Source organism: Leptodactylus fuscus, chromosome 11, assembly GCF_031893055.1.
Source record: "Leptodactylus fuscus isolate aLepFus1 chromosome 11, aLepFus1.hap2, whole genome shotgun sequence".
In the NCBI taxonomy this organism is placed as follows: domain Eukaryota; kingdom Metazoa; phylum Chordata; class Amphibia; order Anura; family Leptodactylidae; genus Leptodactylus; species Leptodactylus fuscus.
Genome location: NC_134275.1, coordinates 29,327,849 through 29,352,390, shown reverse-complemented (window position 1 = coordinate 29,352,390; position 24,542 = coordinate 29,327,849). Strand labels below are relative to the sequence as shown.

General features: G+C 41.3%; 1 protein-coding gene across 4 annotated transcripts in view; it reads right to left on the bottom strand.

Annotated features, from left to right (window-relative positions):
• DENND1A (DENN domain containing 1A) overlaps positions 1 to 24,542 on the bottom strand; it is a 553,473-nt gene that overhangs the window by 330,809 nt on the left and 198,122 nt on the right. For all 4 annotated transcript variants that reach the window (XM_075260171.1, XM_075260173.1, XM_075260172.1 and 1 more), the window contains exons 6-7: positions 10,953 to 11,022; positions 9,822 to 9,902 (exon numbers count right to left, since the gene is read on the bottom strand). In XM_075260171.1, the coding sequence (XP_075116272.1) occupies positions 9,822 to 9,902; positions 10,953 to 11,022 (151 nt within the window). The remainder of the gene's footprint in view (positions 1 to 9,821; positions 9,903 to 10,952; positions 11,023 to 24,542) is intronic.

Below are 24,542 nucleotides of genomic sequence, written 5' to 3'. Positions count from 1 at the left end.
TTTTTTTTTTAAATTTCAACATTTTTATTGATTTTACATATTCAATACATATTAAGTAGTATAAACTATTACAACTATTTTTTTAACTTTATTTTTATAAGAAGATGGAGACGGCGCTGGAGAGCTCTCTCGCAGCATTGGGGAGCCCCAATTTCATGACAGGGGGACACTAGCGAGATGTAACGTGTGCAGTATTCTGCTCCTGTGGGTGGAGAGGGGGCGTGCCAAATTTAACCCAAATCGGGCGAGAACTGTGGATTTGTATAGAGCGGAATAGAGATGAGCGAGCAGTGAAATATTCGAGATTCGATATTCGTTTCGAGTAGAGCCTCAATATTAGACTACTCGATCGAATATTGAATCCCATTATAGTCTATGGCAAAAAATGCTCGTTTCAGGGGAAACCACTATTCGACTAAAGGAGAGTCACCAAGTCCACGAGCAGCAGGAGGACAGTACTTAGGAGGAGCGAAGTGCAGTTGAGGAGTGTTGAGGAGGAGTGCTGTGCAGTTAAAGCACATGGACCCCAAAGACTATAACGGATTTGTGCGGGCAGTACGCGGCAAGCACACAGACCCCATTATAGTCTATGGGGTCAGCGCATTTTAACTGCACAGCGCTTGTAGTTGCGCTGATATTCCTTTCGGGGTGGTCCTCCTGCACACACACACATAATATATTATATTATGTTGTTATTATATATATATATATATATATATATATATATATATATATATATATATATATATATATATATACACACACACAGTGTATATATATATATATATATATATACAGTCCTATGAAAAAGTTTGGGCACCCCTATTAATCTTAATCATTTTTAGTTCTAAATATTTTGGTATTTGCAACAGCCATTTCAGTTTGATATATCTAATAACTGATGGACACAGTAATATTTCAGGATTGAAATGAGGTTTATTGTACTAACAGAAAATGTGCAATATGCATTAAACCAAAATTTGACCGGTGCAAAAGTATGGGCACCTCAACAGAAAAGTGACATTAATATTTAGTAGATCCTCCTTTTGCAAAGATAACAGCCTCTAGTCGCTTCCTGTAGCTCTTAATCAGTTCCTGGATCCTGGATAAAGGTATTTTGGACAAACAATTCAAGTTCAGTTAAGTTAGATGGTCGCCGAGCATGGACAGCCCGCTTCAAATCATCCCACAGATGTTCAATGATATTCAGGTCTGGGGACTGGGATGGCCATTCCAGAACATTGTAATTGTTCCTCTGCATGAATGCCTGAGGATCTGGAGCGTTGTTTTGGATCATTGTCTTGCTGAAATATCCATCCCCGACGTAACTTCAACTTCGTCACTGATTCTTGAACATTATTCTCAAGAATCTGCTGATACTGAGTGGAATCCATGCGACCCTCAACTTTAACAAGATTCCCGATGCCGGCATTGGCCACACAGCCCCAAAGCATGATGGAACCTCCACCAAATTTTACAGTGGGTAGCATGTGTTTTTCTTGGAATGCTGTTTCTTTTTGGACGCCATGCATAACGCCTTTTTTTTATAACCAAACAACTCAATTTTTGTTTCCAAAATGAAGCTGCCTTGTCCAAATGTGCTTTTTCATACCTCAGGCAACTCTATTTGTGGCGTACGTGCAGAAACGGCTTCTTTCTCATCACTCTCCCATACAGCTTCTATTTGTGCAAAGTGCGCTGTATAGTTGACCGATGCACAGTGACACCATCTGCAGCAAGATGATGCTGCAGCTCTTTGGAGGTGGTCTGTGGATTGTCCTTGACTGTTCTCACCATTCTTCTTCTCTGCCTTTCTGATATTTTTCTTGGCCTGCCACTTCTGGGCTTAACAAGAACTGTCCCTGTGGTCTTCCATTTCCTTACTATGTTCCTCACAGTGGAAACTGACAGGTTAAATCTCTGAGACAACTTTTTGTATGCTTCCCCTGAACAACTATGTTGAACAATCTTTGTTTTCAGATCATTTGAGAGCGGGCTGTCCATGTTCGGCGACCATCAAACTTAACTGAACTTGAATTGTTTTGTAAAGAGGAATGGTCCAAAATACCTTCATCCAGGATCCAGGAACTGATTAAAAGCTACAGGAAGTGACTAGAGGCTGTTATCTTTGCAAAAGGAGGATGTACTAAATATTAATGTCACTTTTCTGTTGAGGTGCCCATATTTTTGCACCGGTCAAATTTTGGTTTAATGCATATTGCGCATTTTCTGTTAGTACAATAAACCTCATTTCAATCCTGAAATATTACTGTGTCCATCAGTTATTAGATATATCAAACTGAAATGGCTGTTGCAAACGCCAAAATATTTAGAACTAAAAATGATTAAGATTAATAGGGGTGCCCAAACTTTTTCATAGGACTGTATATATATATATATATATATATATATATATATATATATATATATATATATACACACACACACACACAGTATTATATATATATATATATATATATATATACACACACACACACATACACACGTACTGTATGTATATCGTATAAAATCATAGTAATAATTTAGCAATCCCCTGTCACTCCTGCTGCAATGCTTCCTGTTCCCCTGCTGGTCTTTGTATCCTAAGTCCACAGCCATGACATCTGGACATGAACATGTGACCACTGCATCCACTCACTGGCTATAGTGGGGACCTGTTAACACCACTGAGGTCACTGCTAAACCAGTGATTAGCCACATTGGTAACGCGTTTCAGCATGTCATTGACAAATGCAATACAGAGACCAGCAGGGATTAGATTTTTTATAAAATATATACACTAGTAGGAGGTCCCAGCTTCGCACGGTTATATTTCATTTTTTGTTTGTGTAGTGGCCCCATGAGATTGTCCCGTTTTGCACCGGTGTATTTTGTATATCGTTTGTGTGTGCCCATAAGCATCTCATTTCGGATATCAGTAAAAAACCTGTGATCGGTTGTTATGGAGACCTGGAGTAAAGCTGTGTGTATGTGACCTTGTGTAACAGTGTCATCCACAGTGCCCTGCCCCTTTAAAGCTGACATAAAGCAGTCAATAAAAATGGCTGAGTTGCTATGGAAACCTGGAGTAAAACTCTAATATGTGGTACTCTGTGTAGAGCCGTTTATCTAATCGTCCGGCGTGTGGTACTGTGTGCAGACACACGTATCTAATCCTTTGGCATGTGGTACTGTGTGCAGACGTGTGTATCTAACTCTCCCTTATGTGGTATTGTGCGCAATACCATGTATCTAATCCTTCGGCGTGTGCTATTGTGTCCAGTGGCGCATATCTAATCCTCCATCGTGTGGTATTGTGTAAAGACGTATGTATCTAATCCTCCGGCATGTGGAAGTGTGTACAGACGCACGTATCTAATGCTCCGGTGTGTGGTACGGTGTGCGGACATGTGTATCTAATCATCTGGCATGTGGTACTGTGTGCAGACACGTGTATCTAACCATCCCCATGTTGTATTGTGTGCAGTAGTACGTATCTAATCCTCCACCGTATGGTATTGATTGCAGGGGCACGTATCTAATCCTCCATTATGTGGTATTGTGTAAAGACATGCATATCTAATCCTGCGGCATGTGGAACTGTGTACAGACGTGCGTATCTAATCCTGCATCACTTGGTATTGTGTAAAGACGTGCGTATCGAATCCTCTGGCATGTGTAACTGTGTATAGATGCACGTATCTAATCCTCCGGCATGTGGAATTGTGTGTAGATGCGCGAATCTAATCCTAAAGGCGTGTGTAACTGTGTGCATTGGCATGTATCCAATCCTCCGGCGTGTGGTATTGTGTGCAATTGCGCATAGCTAATCTTGTGCCGTGTGGAACTGTGTGCATATGTGCGTATCTAATCCTCCTGCATGTAGTATTGTGTGCAGTGGTGCGTATCTAATCCTCTGGCGTGTGGTACTGTGTGAAGACGTGAACATCTAATCCTCCAGCGTGCGGTTCTGTGTGCAGACGTACATATCTAATCCTCCGGCCAGCATGTTGTACGGTGTGAATACGCGTGTATCTAATCCTCTGGCGTGTGGTATTGTGTTCAGTGGCGTGTATCCAATCCTTCGGCGTGTGGTATTGTGTGCAGTGATGCGTATCTAATCCTCTGGTGTGTGGTATTGTGTGAAGATGTGCGTATCTAATCCTCCGGCTTGTAGTACTGTGTGCAGATGCGCGTATCTAATCCTCCGGCCGGCGAGTGTTTACTGTGTGAAGATAAGTATCTAATCCTCTGGCGTGTTGTTCTTTGTGCAGATGTGTGTATCTAATCCTCTGGCATGTGGAACTGTGTGCAGACGCACGTATCTAATCCTCCATAGTGTGGTACTTTGAGCATACGGCGTGTGGTATTGTGTGCAATTGCGCATAGCTAATCTTGTGCTGTGTGGAACTGTGTGCTGACCTGTGTATCTAAATCCTACAGCGTGTGGTACTTTGTGCAGACGCATGAATCTAATCCTCTGGCATGCGGAACTGTGTGCAGACGCACATATCTAATCCTCTGACGTGCTACTGTGTGCTGACCTGTGTATCTAATCCTCTGATGCGTGTATCTCATCTTGGATATCAGTGTTGGATTGTAAATATGGAGTGACCGTGTGTATGGCAGTTGGAATATGAGTGAAAGACTTACAGATTTGTTTTGGCTAATGGGGGGTCAGGATTTTGGGAAAGCTGTATCTCTGGAACGGTACGTCTGAGTGAGTTGGGCTCTCGTCTTAAACCTTTCCGGACACCTGAAGTATCTGTGTGCCAAATTTAGTGAAGATTGGTCCAGTCGTTTGGTCGCGCATAAAGAACAGTCAGACAGACAGAAATTCATTTTTATAAGATAGAGAGATATACACTGCTCAAAAAAAACAAAAAAAAAAAAACAAAAAACAAAAAGGGAACACAAAAAAAAAAAATCATCAATGGAAATCAAATTTATTAACCAATGAAGGCCTGGATTTGGAGTCACCCCCAAAATTAAAGAGGAAAGACACACTACAGGCTGATCCAACTTTGATGTAATGTCCTTAAAACCTCAAAATGAGGCCCAGTAGTGTGTGTAGCCTGCACGTGCCTGTATCACCTCCCTACAACACCGGGGCATGCTCACGATGAGGTCGCGGATTGTCTACTGAGGGATCTCCTCCCAGACCTGGACTAAAGCAACTGTCAACTCCTGGACAGTCTGTGGTGCAACGTGACGTTAGTGGATGGAACGAGACATGATATCCCAGATGTGCTCAATCAGATTCAGGTCTGGGGAACGGGCAGGCCAGTCCATAGCTTCAATGTCTTCATCTTGCATGAACTGCTGACACATTCCAGCCACAGGAGGTCTGGCATTGTCCTACATTAGGAGAAACCCAGGGCCAATCGCACCGGCATACGGTCTCACAAGGGGTCTGTGGATCTTATCTCGGTACCTAATGGCAGTCAGGCTACCTCTGGAGAGCACATGGAGGGCTGTGCAGCCCTCCAAAGAAATGCCACTCCACACTATTACTGACCCACTGCCAAACCGGTCATGCTGAAGGATGTTGCAGGCAGCCGATCACTCTCCACGGCATCTCCAGACTTTGTCACGTCTGTCACATTTGCTCAGTGTGAACCTGCTTTCATCTGTGAAGAGCACAGGGCACCAGTGGCGAAGTTGCCAATCCTGGTGTTCTGTGGCAAATGCCAAGTGTCCTGCACGGTGTTGGGCTGTGAGCACAACCTCCATCTGTGGACGTCAGCCATCATACCATCCTCATGGAGTCAGTTTCTAACAGTTTGTGCAGATACATGCACATTTATGGCCTGCTGGAGGTCATTTTGCAGGGCTCTGGAAGTGCTCCTCCTGTTCCTCCTTGCATAAAGGCGGAGGTAGTGGTCCTGCTGCTGGGTTGCTGCCTTCTTATGACCCCTCCGTGTCTCCTGGTGTACTGGCCTATCTCCTGGTAGCGCCTTCAGCATCATGTTGCACCACAGAATATCCAGAAGTTGGCAGATGCTTTAGTCCAGGTCTGGGAGGAGATCCCTCAGGAGACCATCCGCAACCTCATCAGGAGCATGCCCAAGTGTTGTAGGGAGGTCATACAGGCACGTGGAGGCCACACACACTACTGAGCCTCATTTTGACCTGTTTTAAGGACGTTGGATCAGCCTGGATCAGTGTGTTTTTCCACTTTAATTTTGGGGGTGACTCCAAATCCAGGCCTCCATTGGTTAATAAATTTGATTTCCATTGATGATTTTGTTGTCATCACATTCAACTTTGTACAGAACAATAGCATACAATGAGAATATTTCATTCATTCAGATCTAGGATGTGTTATTTCAGTGTTCCCTATTTTTTTGAGGATTTTATTTATTTATTTTTGGTGGCAAACAATCCCTTTAATGCTTCAGAAAGTCCATGCTGAGATCTGACTAAATCTGGCATCATAGTGTTTAAACTTGCTGAATGGGACAGAGCTGCATCATGGCCATGTGACCAATGAACATGATGTCACTGCCTCACAAGAGGAAGTGGATCTCAATAACATGGTTGTGGCCAAGTGCTTTAATATACCAAATATCCTATTTTACTGTACATAGGAGCCTTGGTCTTTCCAGAAGTCTCATTAAAAGCTCTTGCATCATCGTTTTCACCAACATTGTCCATCCATATGTTACATATCCATTGTAATAATCATCTCTTATCTATCTGCTGAAGCAGAAACTCCACCCCCGGCTCGCCTTCTATAGTCATCGAATTTGTTGTCATGGAAACAACCATGTGTACTATGGCAGCATAAATCATGTAAGAAATCTAGATAAGGAAATGTACTCATCTGAATGGTTTTAGGGGTGGAGGTCACATAAAATACTATTGTATTACAGTTTAAGAGATAACCAGGCATTGCTTACAACTATTCTTTAATATACAGTAATGTTATTATTAAGTCTTTATTTTTAGCTGCAAAATAGCTTGAATGATACAAAAAGGGCACCCGGGGAATGTTAGATTCCTCTGTCAGCAGAAGACGGGCTATTTAATGAGAGCCATTAGTCCTCTTCAAAATCTACTACAGCTAGAAATATTCTGATGATACCGGGCGCTACAAGCTTAAAAATCTAAATGTTGGCCTGTTACCAAAAATAAAGATAAACTGTATCACCGACACTTGGTTCACACTAGAGTCTCCTCTCCGTTGTTCTGGTCTGTCAGAGGACTAGAATAATGGATAGGTAGACCACTAAAATAGCAACAACACAGAGTTCAGACACAAAGTCCTGCATGTCCGACTTTGTGTCCTGTTAAAAAAACGGTTTTGCTATGGAGAGGCAAAAGACGCTCACGGGCGGACACTTTACAAACCCATTCAAGTGAATGGGTTTAAAAACTGCCCACAGGTTTTCTGACTCCTGTTTAGTTTCTTGGGCAGAAGAAAAAAGCCTGCAAAGCGGAGAACGGGTGTTAGTGTGAACCCGCCCTTAGTGTGTTATGATAAAGCCCTAGCATGTCTAGTTAGTCTTCTGAAAGCAGAATGACCATAGACATATAGAAAGTGCCCTTAAATTATGCAACATATACTAAGTTCCCATACCTATTATATAAATGTCTGCCAAACTTTTCAATTTTGGTGGGATTGGCCAACCACTCAATATTTAATCGGGAAGTCTTCACTCGCCCTTCTTAATAATAATAATAATAATATTTATATAGCGCCAACATATTCCGCAGCGCTGTACAATTTGTAGGGTTCAAATACAGAAAGAAAGATAAATAACAAAAAGTCATTTCACACGCTGGGACTGAGGGCCCTGCTCGCAAGAGCTCACAATCTATGAGGTAGAGGGGGTGACACAAGAGGTAGCAGGGACGGCATTGATTATACAGAGGTCAGACAATGTTGTAATAGAGGTGACTGTCATTACACAAACAAAAAACTTTATGAGCCGTCACTAGTTGTGTCCTTTAACATGTGGATGGAGCTTGGACATATAAAGTTAGCCTGAAATAGCATCATATCATGTGGGGTAATGTGGGAGCGGGGACAGAGGAGGGTTACATTTTGGGGATTCTAATTCTAGTATGGAAGGGTTTACGTTAGAAATTGTGATAGGCCTGTCTGAAAAGATGTGTCTTTAGTTTGCATTTGAAACTGTAGAAATTGGGAGTTAATCTGATTGTCTGGGGTAGAGCATTCCAGAGAAGTGGTGCAGCTCGGGAGAAGTCTTGTATACAAGCGTGGGATGTTCTGATAATAGTGGATCTAAGTTTTAGGTCATTGAGTGAACGGATAACACGGGTTGGGCGGTAGACAGAGATGAGGGTGGAAATGTAGGGAGGTGCAGTATTATGGAGAGCCTTGTGTATGAGGGTGATAACTTTATATTTTATTCTATAATGAATAGGCAGCCAATGTAGCGACTGGCACAGACCCGAGGAATCGCTGTAACGTCTAGCCTGATAGATGAGCCTGGCTGATGCATTCAATAAAAAACTTAGGGGAAAAGTTGGGCATGTCCAAACCCTTGAACCTTCAGTAGGTAATGCTCCATCCTAAGGTGTCTAAGACCAGGTTCACATGGCAGATTTTGCACCATGCAAAATCTGCAACAGAAATCTTCCTACCAGCAGCAGAAGGATCTCTTAGCCTCATTCACTTCACTGGGAGATCCGAGTGAAGTCTGATTCACTTTGAAAAATTTGAGCAGGATTCTTATTTTTACTACTAGCCATTTGTTTTTAGCTAGTGGAAAATGAGGCATCTTCCTGCCACTCAAATTAATGGGAGGTGGGATTTCAGATTCGGTGGACTCAAAGCACTCTCACAATGTCAAATTAGAGGCAGGCAGTGCCAGAGTTCATAAGTCCACCCCCTTGACTGCTCCATCCAACACCACCTATTTAACAGTACAGAGCCTAATTATCATATCAGTCACCAAAACTAACTGCACTGACTGCTCAGGACTGGCGGTCGATCGAGAGAATATTTCAACTCCCCCAGAATCAGTGGAGCAGCTCCTATGAAAGGATGCAAAGAACTGAATTTGGTGGAGATATTGAAAGTTCCTCTTAAATATTTGAACAGTTTTGAAAAGAAAGAAGGAAGAGCTGTAAAATTTGTTAGTGGCTAGTGGGCTTTTGCACCTTGACCAATATGTATACTAAGAACCTCATGTTAACTTTTGTAGATTTTGCTGAAAAACATTATCTCAATATATAAGATTGGGATGAGCGGTCCATATCTTTTTTACTCTCTTCTTCATAAGTATACTATGGAAAGTCTGTGCATTCAATTTTTTTCTTTTGTTTTGCCTTGGTACCAGACTCCCCCCATTTGACCCATATGTTTTTAATTAGCTTGAGACTGCAAAAGGAGCCCACCTACTAGCTCTCTTCTGACTAAAGCAATATGGTAAGATGAATTTTTTTTAGATCTGTTCACATGGTGTCTGCCGCTCCTGTGGTGCTGTGCTTGTGGGGTGGGGTGGCCCAGTGTCTGGCAGCTTGGTCTGGCGGCAAAAGTGTTGTTGGACCGCTGAGTGGCTCCCCCTGTGGGCACTGCATTGCAGTGGTAGTCGCTGTATAGCGTGGCACCCATTAGAGCAGGTACCCACTATATAGAGGTCGCCAAGAAGTAGCTAGTGGGCTTTTGCACCTCGATCAATATGTATCCCAAGAACCTCATGTTCATTTTTGTAGATTTTGCTGAAATGCATTGACTCAAAGTATAAGATTGGGATGTGCGGTCCATATATTTTTTCTGACCCCTCCTTCCCCGCAACTGTAAAATTTACTAAAGTTTCTTAAAAGGTCAGTATGGGTGTTAGTCTTACCACGCTCAGATGGACTTCGGTTCCAGGTTCTGGGATAGGCAGTTTATAGAGAGTCTCGAGGAGTTCATTACGCTGGTTATCCTACAAATAACATTGCAAACATTAATATTTTTGATGTGAGAAGACCATACTATTAATGTACCAACTTTACATTTGTTTTCAATAAAACATATCTTTCCAGCTCAAAATGACCAACAAAAGAGTAGCCCAGATTTATAAGATACTGGTTTAAGAGGGGCATATCATAAAAGAAATTTACAGTATCTTGGCGCATCAAGTTTGGGATAAAAAACATTTTGATTTTCTAGACATCTTTGTGTAAAATCTCAGAAAAACAGGACATTGTTTACATGCACCAAAATTATACTTTAGAGTTCTGGCTCAAAATAAACCAACTAAACGGTGGTATAAACTTATGCTGGGTTCACGCTAGCCAGACCACTAAAACAACGGTTACACACAGACTATCTGTTCAGGACTTTTTTTCCCCTCCGATTTTCGAAGGTTTCTGCTACAAACTCCCCAACAGAATCCTGCCTTAGACAGTTAAAGATACCACAGATTTATCTTTTTTTTTAATGCAGATTGTGAGCCACACATTGGGCTCAGAATGTACATTTTTCCCTATCAGTATGTCTTTAGAGTATGGGATGGAAATCCACGCAAACACGGGGAGAACATACAAACTCCTTGCAGATGTTTTTTTGCCCTTGGCAGGATTCGAACCCAGGACTCCAGCGCTACAAGGCTGTAGAGCTGACCACTGAGTCACCGTGTGGCCCCAGATTTATCATCATCATGACTGATACATCTGGCGCACTTTCAGACTGCCTAAATGTACACGGTCAATGAAATCCACTACATACAGTGCACTTTTTGTATTTATTTTTTTTATTCTGTTGCTTTTTTGGGTCAGGCGCCTTTTTTGCAAATCACAGCATGCTCCCTTTTCTTTTCTTTGATACAAAAAGAACATTAAAAATACTCTTGAGATTGCTGCATATAAATACTTTCTAAACTATCTTATACTACACCTTGAACATGTTTTTACATATAAAATGGAAATGAAAACTTTTCCATATATTGCCTCCTCATCAGGTAGGTCGGATGACTGAACTTTCAAGTAGTTACCTGGTTTTTCAAAGAATAATCCGCCAAGATGTTAAGCAACTTGTAATAGACTTCAAACCACGGGAGGTAGCTGAAAGAAAGCAAGTAGGGAATCGAGGTTAGTTTTAGGTTATGCAATATGGGTAAGAGAATCCATGCCGTATATCTGCCGCACACACACTAAGAGTTTCTTAAAATTATGTGTTCCTTACCCATTGATGTGACATTTACAACTTTACACATTACATATTTTTTTCTGTCTCACTATTAGCACAAGGCATGGAAGTAGAAAGACTCTTACAATATGCAGAACTATTTATCTTAGGGTCAATTGTTTCAATTGTAGAACCAAAGAGTATATGGCTATGGAACACTTGTAGGCATCTAAAAGATGTTCCTCTGTCTAGAGGGCACTACATTACCGAAACTGGTTCCCCAGGAAACAGATATGAGAAGCACAAGACGTGAGCAGATGTTGGAATGGAGTGGTTAGAAGTAGGTTTATCCTAATGTAGATCCCCTTGGCAGTGCTGACTTGGCTCCAGGCATATTAGTTGTGTAATCTGTAGAAGTGTGGTCCAAGTCACAGTAAGCTAATTCTTATCCTAAATGCATCCTTAACCCACCTGCTATGATGTGGACACAGGTGGCGGGGCCAACACACCCCAAGCAGAGGCAGAACATCTAGCGGGATCCACACCAAGGAGAACTTGCTTTGAACCACTCCACTTTAGCATGTAGTGATGTTGGGAGCAGAGACAAGTGTGGCACAAAGCTCCAAGGAGATGGAAATGCAGCAGCGGGAAGGTGCAGTACAGCACAGGGTCAAGTCACTGTTTTTATAGGTTCCAAGAGGTGTAGATCTCAGAGTCAGATTGGAAGGATGAAAGAGGCAACAAGGAAGTGTTCCACGTTGGGAACTTGGATTGTCAGCAGTAGAGAACATCCAGTGTACCGCCGTTTTAGTTTAATGTTTAATATTTAATAGAGTGAATGTGCTGGGAGTTTCTGGGTCTTCCATATTGATAGCCTATACTGAGAAAAGGTCGACAATATCAGAGTGGCGGGGGTCTGACACCCAGCACCCCAACCAAACAGCTGTTTAAAGAATAGCAAATAAAAAAGTTATTCTATTAATCTCTTGCATAAAACTACTTGCTTTCATAAAACTTAGTCTTTTCACAAAGTACTATGCACATTTGATAAGAGCGAGCGTTTACACAGCTCCACACGCCTAAATATAAAAAAAGTTGCAGGTGTCAGAATATGGTGACACTAACATTTTTCTCTATTTTGCAAAATTTAAAATTTTTGAGGTATCAAAACATTACAAATACTACATAAATTTGGTATCGTGATCGTGCTGACCCCACCCAATACAGGTAACGTCATTTTCACTACACCATGAATGCCGTAAAAATTAAACCCATAAGAAATTGGCACCACAGCATTTTTTTCCCATTCCACCTCATTCAGAATTATTTTTGCAGCTTCCCAGTAAATTTTAATGGGATATTGAATGGATCCATTACAAGGTACAATTTGTTTCAAAACCAATAAGTCATCAAGTGAATCTGTCAACTAAGTAATGAAAAAATGATGGCTCTAGGAATGGGGAGAAGGGAAAAACGGAATAGCAAAAACAAAAATTGACAGAGGCGTGAAAAGGTTAATAGGAAAAGATATATAAGAGTTATCTAGTTTTAAAAACGTATATTTAATTCAAATCAGATGGCCATGTCCACATACCGTACTGTATATCAGTAAAGTTTGGAAAAATTATGGCGATAGCAAATTTATTTAATATTTGAGATGTTTTAACACCTTTAAAAAAAAATAAAAAAATTCAAAAATGGTTATTGGAGTCACCATATTTCTGACACCTTTAACCTTTTTTTTTTTTTACTTCCATATATATAGCTGCATATGGTGTTTTTTGAGGGGCAAGATGTAATTTTTCTTTATATCATTTTTGGGAATGTCTGACGTTTTGATTGTTATTGTAGGAGGCAAAAACATGGCGGTTCGGTATTGATTTTATTCCCACTATGTTAGAAATGGTTGTAGGATGGGCACTTTGATGCAGGAACAGAAAAAGAAAATAGGAAGAAAAAAAAATAAAAGCTAAGGAACTACTTGCTAAGCTGCCCCTAAATCTTTACTCTTAACATTTTTCTATAATCCAAATATAAGTCATGTGGAAGACTTGGTTGAAGTATATAAATGTAGTAGGGGTGCCGTTCTGCCGGGTAGACGCTAAATACAAAGAGCGGATTCTGAACTAGAGCCGAGTAGATGTTTAAAGTCTTTACAAGATACTGCGTTCTGCCAACTGTAAGGGGATCTGTGCCCCCATGGTTAGGAACTGAGCAGCTTGTAGTAATAAATGAAGTGAGATGCAATTTACGTGACAGATGAGTGAGCGGCACTAATGTCTGTCTGAAGCCTGCAAGTACTACTGTAAAATTTAAGTAGCTTATCAAAATATACTGATAAGCAACATAACTTTTCATGTTATATGACAGCATTATCACTTGTGCTAATACATTTCAATCAGCCTGGGCTGCTGTGAACTGGATATTGCCGAGTGGAAAATGATTAGCAGTTTACACAAGGAGCCGGGAGCAGAGACTGTGTAAACATTCGGCAGGATTAGGCAGCAGCAAAGTCTCTGGCTATAAACAAACTTCGCACAGAATTGCAGCAGCTGAAGGAGTACCAAGAAATCCTCTCAGTAAAAGGACTTGGAGAGCCAGATTAAGGACCTTTCAGTAAACAGAAGGATTACACGGCCCTTATCACTGGACGCTCCCCCTAGTTAGCTGAAAAGTGAGAGAACAGGGGATTGTGGCTTCGAGAAAAATGGAATATAAGGACTGGAGAGAGGCAGAAGAAAGAGAAGTTAACATTCTAAAAATCATTGTAGAGCAGATTTACTAAGCCTGACATACCATACGTCAGTCTTAATAAAGGCCCCACTTGGCGCAGAGCATGACTGATTTATAAAGAGGCTCCTCAATAGCAATAGTAAGGAATTGGCATAGAGTTCAATTGTAACTCACCCCACAAATAAATATATAGGCCTGAGGCGCCCACTCTCTTCCTGATACCCACTCTGACCACATTTGCACAAAGTGGCAGGCAAGGCACAGAACAGAGGCTGTTTGGTGCAAGAAATTGCCTTGCGCCAAACTTGTACCACAATATCATTCCTCTACGCCAGAAAACTTGTTACCCCAGGATTACTTACATTTTCAATTTGCCAAATTTAAGGACTATTTATAACTGAGACACTGATGGCCTAGTCTTGAGGGCCATCCAAGTTAGCAGCCAACCCACCAGTTAGCAGAATGAAGAGATCACAGGAGTGTGCTTGAGACAAGGAACTTAGATTGTGTGGCCCACTAGGGGGGAAGGAGTGATGGCTATATCTGTACAGGGCTGTAGTACTACAGGTAAATGGACTAGAATGGATCTGGTTTGGGAACAGGGAGTCCCTACATCATAGTTACAGGACACCACTAGTGACGGCTCATACAGTATTATTTGTGTAATGTCAGTCACCTCTATTACAGAATTGTCTGAATACTGTATAAGCAATGCCGCCCCTGCTACCTCTTGTGTCACCCCCTCTACCTCATAGATTGTAAGCTCTCTTGAGCAGGGCCCTCAGTCCCATTGTGTGAAATGAAGTTCTTTGTTATGTATCTTTCTGTATCTGAACCCTACAAATTGTACAGTGCTGCAGAATATGTTGGCGCTATATAAATAAAATGTATTATTATTATTATAGTGATCCCCCTCTGCCCCTGCCTCCTTGCGGCTATACTGTCTTGTACTTTATACAGTATTAGTAGAATACCTGCGTCTTTGCTTGCAAAAAATATGTTAAATTGTTGGTTATATTAGCTAAAATCATCCATTTCTTTTCAAGCCGCGAGTTGTTCACTTGTCTCAACTCTCTGACACAATTTTGCGCTCTTAGCTTTTGGATAAAATTGCCCATTTTCTAGACGCCATTTTATAAAACAGTCCTTAGTATTCTGAGCCTTTAGTATTCACCTGACACTGATAAGAGATGTAATAGGATGAATAGTAATACAGAGCCGCCCTCACAGTATTACTAGGACCTGACACTGATAAGAGATGTAATAGGAGAAATAGTAACACAGAGCGGCCATCACAGTATTACTAGGACCTGAGACTGATAAGAGATGTAATAGGATGAATAGTAATACAGAGCCGCCCTCACAGTATTACTAGGACCTGGCACTGATAAGAGATGTAATAGGATGAATAGTAATACAGAGCGGCCATCACAGTATTACTAGGACCTGACACTGATAAGAGATGTAATAGGATGAATAGTAATACAGAGCAGCCCTCACAGTATTACTAGGACCTGACACTGATAAGAGATGTAATAGGATGAATAGTAATACAGAGCCGCCCTCACAGTATTACTAGGACCTGACACTGATAAGAGATGTAATAGGATGAATAGTAACACAGAGCGGCCATCACAGTATTACTAGGACCTGACACTGATAAGAGATGTAATAGGATGAATAGTAATACAGAGCCGCCCTCACAGTATTACTACGACCTGACACTGATAAGAGATGTAATAGGATGAATAGTAATACAGAGCGGCCATCACAGTATTACTAGGACCTGACACTGATAAGAGATGTAATAGGATGAATAGTAATACAGAGCGGCCATCACAGTATTACTAGGACCTGACACTGATAAGAGATGTAATAGGATGAATAGTAATACAGAGCGGCCATCACAGTATTACTAGGACCTGACACTGATAAGAGATGTAATAGGATGAATAGTAATACAGAGCGGCCATCACAGTATTACTAGGACCTGACACTGATAAGAGATGTAATAGGATGAATAGTAATACAGAGCGGCCATCACAGTATTACTAGGACCTGACACTGATAAGAGATGTAATAGGATGAATAGTAATACAGAGCAGCCATCACAGTATTACTAGGACCTGGCACTGATAAGAGATGTAATAGGATGAATAGTAATACAGAGCGGCCCTCACAGTATTACTAGGACCTGACACTGATAAGAGATGTAATAGGATGTATAGTAATACAGAGCGGCCATCACAGTATTACTAGGACCTGACACTGATAAGAGATGTAATAGGATGAATAGTAATACAGAGCGGCCATCACAGTATTACTAGGACCTTGCACTGATAATATATGTAATAGGATGAATAGTAATACAGAGCGGCCATCACAGTATTACTAGGACCTTGCACTGATAATATATGTAATAGGATGAATAGTAATACAGAGCCGCCCTCACAGTATTACTAGGACCTGACACTGATAAGAGATGTAATAGGATGAATAGTAATACAGAGCGGCCATCACAGTATTACTAGGACCTGACACTGATAAGAGATGTAATAGGATGTATAGTAATACAGAGCCGCCCTCACAGTATTACTAGGACCTGACACTGATAAGAGATGTAATAGGATGAATAGTAATACAGAGCGGCCATCACAGTATTACTAGGACCTTGCACTGATAATATATGTAATAGGATGAATAGTAATACAGAGCGGCCATCACAGTATTACTAGGACCTTGCACTGATAATATATGTAATAGGATGAATAGTAATACAGAGCCGCCCTCACAGTATTACTAGGACCTGACACTGATAAGAGATGTAATAGGATGAATAGTAATACAGAGCGGCCATCACAGTATTACTAGGACCTGACACTGATAAGAGATGTAATAGGATGTATAGTAATACAGAGCCGCCCTCACAGTATTACTAGGACCTGACACTGATAAGAGATGTAATAGGATGAATAGTAATACAGAGCGGCCATCACAGTATTACTAGGACCTGACACTGATAAGAGATGTAATAGGATGAATAGTAATACAGAGCCGCCCTCACAGTATTACTAGGACCTGACACTGATAAGAGATGTAATAGGATGAATAGTAATACAGAGCGGCCATCACAGTGTTACTAGGACCTGACACTGATAAGAGATGTAATAGGATGTATAGTAATACAGAGCGGCCATCACAGTGTTACTATGACCTGAAGGAGCCGCCTCACAGGCAGACTTGTGGAGTTGCCCATAGCAACCAATCAGAGCTCAGCTTTCACTTTACCTCAGCAGCTTCAGTGATGAAAGCTCCCGGTATATTAAGCAATAATGACAATCTTACTATCAGGCAGACCCATGAAATATACTGTAGTGTGCAAGCAGCCACTAAGCATTGCAGACATGTTTTGTCAGTGTGTGTGTGTGCGCACGCGTGTGGTCCATATGTATGCATGCGTGTGTGTGGTCCGTATATATGTATGCGTTTGTGTGCGCGCATGCATGTGCGCACGTGTATGATACATGTGTATGTATATGTGTGTGCATGCACATGTATGGTCCGTATATATGTACGCGCGTGCATGTGTGTGATCCATGTGTATGTATGTATGCATGCACGTGTGGGGTCCGTGTATATGTATGCATGTACGTGATATATGTGTTTGTGCATGTGCAGTGTCCATGCATGTGGTAGTTGTGTGTGAGTACGCATGTACTCTGTTCGTCCATATGTGTAGGGTGCACCCATCTGAGTGTGTTTGCGTGCATGTATGGTTCTTAAGTGTGTACATGTGTTATTTATGGGGTGGTGTTGTGGTATTTGTGGAGTGGTGTGTGTTTGGTGTGTTGTGGCATTTGTGTTATGCTTGTGGGTTGGTGTATGTGTGCTGTTTATATGGTGTTTGGGAAATGTTTGTGTGTGGTAGTGTGGCCCCTTTAGCAGCGACTCTTTGGCGCCGTCACTATAATCCGTTCCTGACAGTCACAACTGTTGTTTTCCCCTTCACATTTCCCCATTATATGTATAGGGCCTAACTTCGGTGGCCCCAAACTCATGACGGGCGGAAGCTAGCGAGATTTAATGTGCACAGTATTCTGCTTCTGTGGATGGAGAGGGGGCGTGCCAAATTTCACCCAAATCGGGCGAGAACTGTGGATTTGTATCGAGCGGACTACTACAGATTTTGAGTTTTATATATATAGATAAGACAGTGGAGCTGCAGGGACACAAGGACTCCTAGCACCATAGGTCAAATGTGATACAGGGAGTCCAAGTCTCCAGATTAGATTTAGGGAGTGCTGATCAGTGGATCAGATTTGATCCAAGAAATACTATATATGGTCTGTATTTTACCCATGTGCAGGAGGGCTTATTGCTACAGGAATTTAACACTATTTCAAATGTGATCTCTGCCAATGGAGTTTGATACAAAAAGCAAAAAAGTGTAAACAGGCTTTTTGGGATCCCAAAATGGGTGCCTACCATTCATACCAGAATGATGGGGGTCTAACTTTTTGACCCAGGCTCTATTTAGCTAAAAAGTAAAAGGAGCACTAGGCTAACTAACTAACAATCAGGAGAGACTGAAATACTGTGTGTATGTGCAACAGTTCTCAATACTAGAAGAACTAATTATTTTCAATTCTTATGAACATTACAGGGTAGATTACTACTAGTAATTGCTTACTTATATCGCGCCATCATATTCCGCAGGGGTATATTATTGATGTATTGTGAACATTGTCCTATAAAAGACTCCCAATCAGTATGCCCTTGGAGTGTGAGAGGAAACTGGAGTACCCGGAGGAAACAAACGCAAACACAGGGAGAACGTGCAAACTTTTTGCAAATGTTGTCCTTGGCTGGAATGAAATCCAGGACCCCAGTGCTTAAAGGCATCAGTGCTAATCACTGACCTACCCTTGTAAAATTATTGGACACAAACTAAATAGATGCCAGGGGTGTGCAAGAGCCAAAAGTCAACTCTAGATGTGGCTTTTAGCTTTAGCAGTGGACAGTCACTGAAGCACACCACATGTCAAAAAGCCCTGACCAGTAGAGATACACAACATACTGTATATCATACAAATATAATATGACATCCAGTACATCAATACCCTCATTGAGTCTGTGAAAAAGGAGTTCATAATATTTTCGAGACTGATCCTAAACTACTCCAATTTGGGCAAAAAAATAATCAATAGACTCTGCTGACTTATAATGGTTCCAGTTAGGTTTCTGCTGTTTTGAAGTCATGCTATACTATACTTGCCTTGAAAAGTGAAATAAACCCTGGTAGTCTTATTTTTCAGTACATATACTCTGAATATGAACATTTGTAACTATTAATAGATGTGATGAGCTTACTTTGACCTTCAATGTATCTAGTATAGTAATACATGATGCCCTATAAGCCTCTCACCTCTGCCAGGTCAGTCCTCTCTGCGCCAAGCTGATGAAATGCAACACATCGAAACAGCTGTCCTTGGCTGAGAGACTATACCTGGTAAAATCCCAATATCATTGCAAACAAAGGCCTCTGAGACGGTCGGCATGATGTTAAAGGGAGCGCCCTCTATTGGTTTGCTTGACTGAGACTCTGTCTTCCTAATTACATCATGGAAGATAGACTTGCACATTCTCAGTGAGCGCCATCTATTGGTGTGCATTCTTGAGGCACTGGCTTCCTAATTACATCATGGAAGTCAGATTTGCATATTCTTCCCATGTTCCTTTGCACAGTGAAGCACTCATGGCTTAATAAGACTCCACACACCTAAATGGTGGTCTCTCCCTATGGAGTGACGCTATCCCCTCAGCCCTATATACTGTAATACAAATAGAAGTTCAATGAGGTTTTCATAAGTGGAAAAGAATTCAAACAATTCCACATGAAATATCCATTGTACTATAAGAAAAGCAGTAGAAACAGAACATGGTGTAATGTGTAATACAGAACTAGAGTGTAAAACAATAAGCAAAGGAAGCTTAAAAAGAGTAGAAGGCATTTAGGTTACATAGGGGTGTGTTGCCTGCGGCAAGTCAGACAATTTGTATATATTGGATCCTGCCTGAAGCTTATCTATTGGAATACTGCCCTATAAGTTAAGAACACATTGCAATGGGAACAGGAATAAAGGAATTCAGATACTTTCTTGTTCAATGCAAAATCTCTTCCTGGCTAAAAAAAAAACCTTTACAGATAACCTATCAATGTGGAGGCTGGATTACAGACCTTATGATATTGTGCATTTGGTTGTATACGGCAGATTACACCAATTACCTTTATGAGATAAACTAAAGGGTAATAAATAACATTGCAGCTTCAGTTTATTACTAGTATATCACAAGGAAAGGAAGGACACGAATGGCAGAGCTGCAGCTTGACTTATCCATCGCAAAGGTTGCTGTCCCTACTTTGTATCTTAATACATAAGAGTGGCAATAAGTCAATGGCCTACTGATACAGTTGCAGCATTACTAGGTGTAAGAGATACTAAGAATACTTGCGCAATGTCCTCTCCAGTTGGCACTTCTTGGCAAAAAAGCCACAAAGCTGAACAGAAAAGTCAGAGTTAAAATTAAAAAGTACCAATTCATCTGCCACTTTGTTGTAGCAATCAGCAGTGGTCACAGCACGTGGACTTTCCACCACACCAGACATGTCTTTAAAAAGGGTTCTTTGCTATGGAGTGTCCTCATTTATTTAAAAGTTCCACAGACAATATACGGATGACAAAGTCGCCTTTTGTTGGGACCCAAGAAACTGGGAAGGTGAAGTCAGAAATATCAGAAAAATGTATCACCCTTTATGTAGTTTTGTATTTTATTATTATTATAGTAACTGTCACCATGTGTGAAATGCATGTATTTTGGCTAAAAAAAAATAAAAAAAAAAAAAAAAATTTCTTAGTCGGTTATTATAGAGAAGTTTTAACCATGTGTCTTCTGCAGCCTGCGTATTTCATACATCACAATCTGATGGCTTGGTTTCAGCCTCTCTCTGCTCTCATGAATTATCAGAAAGCTGACATCCTTTTTGGTATCACTATTTTATATGGATATAATCAAGCCTGCTTACATAAGTATCAGAAGAGTAAGTAAGAGTAAGGTGTGATCACCAGAGCCACGATGCAGGGTACCTGGTGGATGTCACGGCCTGCAATGTACGAGAACACATGCGGGGTGCGGAGGACAAATAGTTGAACATTTTTTTTAAATAAAGCTCAGTTACAGAGTTGAGTTTGTTGCCAAAAATATAAAAGTTGCAGTAAAGAAAAAAGTCCCTAGAGGTGCCCATAGCCATTAACTGTGGTGCTGCAAAAAGAGTATTTTTGTGAGTTATCCCTACAGCCCGAGGAGATCTTACTGTGTGTCATTCTGGCACTTTACTCACTGTATCTATGTATCTCCCATCGTAGACATGCCTGGCTCTGCTCTGACTTTGTGAATAATTCAATGCTACACTGTATGTTTGCCTATAACTGATCTGTTTACTGTAAACATAAAGCAAGCCTTTTTAGGTTAAGGCTCGAAGTTGCGAAACGCAGTGGAAAAAACTGCAGCAAAAAACGGATTGTTTTTGCTGCATTTCTCTGTTTTTTAACGTCCCTTATTATTAAATCTATAGGGAAAACTCTAGCAATTACATTCCGAATGTGTGGATTAGATTATTAGCACTGTAAAACGCAACTTTTTTTTCCGGACTGTGCTTCCGCAGAAGCCAAAAACTCTGTAGTTTCAAAATGTAGGACATTAGACTTTAAAAAATAAAAAAATTCTTATTTTTAGGGAGTACGAAAGCATAAATCAATTTATCCTTGAATCTTGCGTTCTCATGATTAGTATGTAGATACTTTATTGCATATAACATTTGTTCCCATGCTATGGCTCTTTCGCTAGATTTGGGCTCATTCACACGGGGAAAGAGGTGGCGGATTCTGATGCAAAATCAACCTCAGAATCCGCCCCCTTACAATAGAGCAGGGGTGCCCAATACGTTGATTGCGATCTACCGGTCGATCGCAAAGGACGCATGGGTCGATCGCAGGATGTAGCCATGGAGTCGACTCTCAGCCTGCGCTGTGAACAAGCACTCCAGACACTTGCAGGCGGGGCAGCAGCAGCTCCGGGGGATGACGCGCTCCCCGCTCTTAGGGTTGGAGGGAGCGGGGGTGCTGCTTGTGCTTGTTCACAGCGCAGGTTGAGAGTCCTCTCCGGACACTGGCAGGCGGGGCTGCCGCAGCCCGACCCCGCCCACAGACACACCCACCCCGCCAACAGGCCCGCCCCGGCCCCGCCCACAAGAAGTGGGTAGTAGAGCTTTTGCCTTGGTCAGTTTATAAAGTAGCTCACATGCTGAAAAAGTGTGAGCACCCCTGCAATAGAGGTCTATGTAGACCGCTAGCTTCCTTTTTTCTGTGAGTGGTATGTTCCGGGTCACAGAAAAAAGATATGAGCTGTCCTTTCTTCAGGCGGATTCCACGGCTGAGTGAGCCCCGGCGTCTGCCTCACAGCAGCACCCTCCGGACTAGGCCCATTCATTTGAGCCTACTCCAGAGGGGAAGCCGCGATAGTCGCAGCAGGCGCATTTTGGTCCTATTCTGATGCGGCTTAACGCATCAGAATCAGGACCAAAATACGCAGTCCCGTGCCCCGAGTGAATGAGGCCATAGAGTGGGGTTAGATGACAGATCTGTACTGCGTGGACATGTTGGATAGTGGCTACTGTTATACTGATGCTTGGAGGCGATATCGCAGTGCTCACTATAAACCTGACAGTAAAAAGGGTTTATGTTCTTAGAAAAACAAACTTTTTTATTTTATTTAATCCAGAAAACTGCCACTCTTGTAAACAGGCTATGTCCAGAATCGCAACTTATCCCCCAATCAAATAAGCGGTGCTGATCTGTAATACCAGGCTACTGCTGATTTAACTTCCCAATAAAGTATTAATTCTGGTCCTCTGCATTGTGCGGGTCCTGTTATTCCTCCTAGAAATTTCTGAAGAAATTGACAACTGGGCAATCCTACCCTACAGACACCGTACAGTCTCACTGTTGTCAGCACTGACTGGATATAGTATCACATTGTGTAAAGACATGTCCCCAACTGGTAACACCCTACTGTCAATTTATTGATACATTTTTAGGAGGAAAAAAAACTGAGGAACGGTGCAATATCATGTTCAAACAAAATATGATCTAGAATTTTTTTTTCATGTGTACATAAGTATTTACTAAAAACAAAACATGTCGTGAGAGGTGGAGGTCTCCTTTAAGTACCATAGATTGTAGCCTCGTAGGGTCCTCACTCCTTATCTAAGCTCATGATTTCTTTATTATTGTGTAATGTCTATTCTTATCTGTACATGTTCCTTCTTAGTTGTGAAGGGCTACTGTATATGTGGGCGCTATATAAATATGAATATTACGTCAAACACCCATAATTACTAAACTCTGGACACTGCTCTGAATTTTCATATAATGATTTATGGCCATTTTTGACATTTTGGATGGAAATCCTCTATGACTATTACACAGACACATCTCTTTTAATCACTAGCTATTGGATACCTGCATTTTTCATGGTAGAAATACACACGCGATATATGGATTTTCAAGAAGGATATAAAAGTTTGCTGTAACAGGATTACCCTGCCAAGCCACTCTTTGATATGATGTGATCTGGAAGTCATTATTATTTAGGCATATGATATGATCCACGACAGGCAGAGCGTAAAACACATACAGATTTAGGACAAACGTTGCCTGTTGTAGCAGAAAACCCTGAATAGTAATATACATGGGCACAACTCAGTGTTAATATTACATTATATACAATATTCTGAATATCTGCACACATCACAATGAGTGCCGAACTGAAGGTGTTTCTTTCGCGTATACAGTGTTTACAACGTACGTGCGCTGTGTGCATTGCCCATGTTGTGTCTAATGATGGCAGTGTTGAGGTACATGGAGCTGACATTTCCTGTCTCTTCAATCTTCTAACACTAAGACATAACAAGAAGTTTCATTCACTCGTTAACTCTTTACCTTCATATAAAGACGTGTCGGAGGAATCCATCACGATTAAATATTTGCAGAATCTGAATGAAGGGAAGTGCGGCTTAGGCAATGTTCACAAACGCTAGATTTGTTGCAACTGAAAATCAGTTCCATGCATCTGAATGGGTTTTTTTTTCTGCATCAAATACATGGATTTTTTGCGGTTTAGAAAAACTAGACAGTAAGAGGAATGTCTGCAGCAAAACTGCAGCATGTGAATATGCCCTAATGCTACATATAACATTAACACGTCTATAAAGGCATTAGATTCTATGCTTCATATAATGTCACTGAACTACTTGTCATAATCTGCAGATTTTCTCCACTTATTGCCATGAACTCTCTTCTAAAACTACTTATTGAAAAATGGTCTCTCCTAGGCGAGCAAGCCAAATGGAAATGATACCCGGGGAAGACACTTTTTTTTTGCCCTATCAAAAAAAAAAAAACCTGATCACCTTATTACTTTTGTTGTATTGTTCCTCTGTTATTCCTCCAAGAACTTTATGCACAACTGAGTGTTACCTTTCCCTTTGTCAGAGGGGTGTGTCCCTACACAGTCTAGCACCAACCGTGCTGATAGGACAATGTCAGACTGTGCCGAGACCCTCCCCCGTCTACTAACACCCACCTATTAATCTAGTACAGCATTT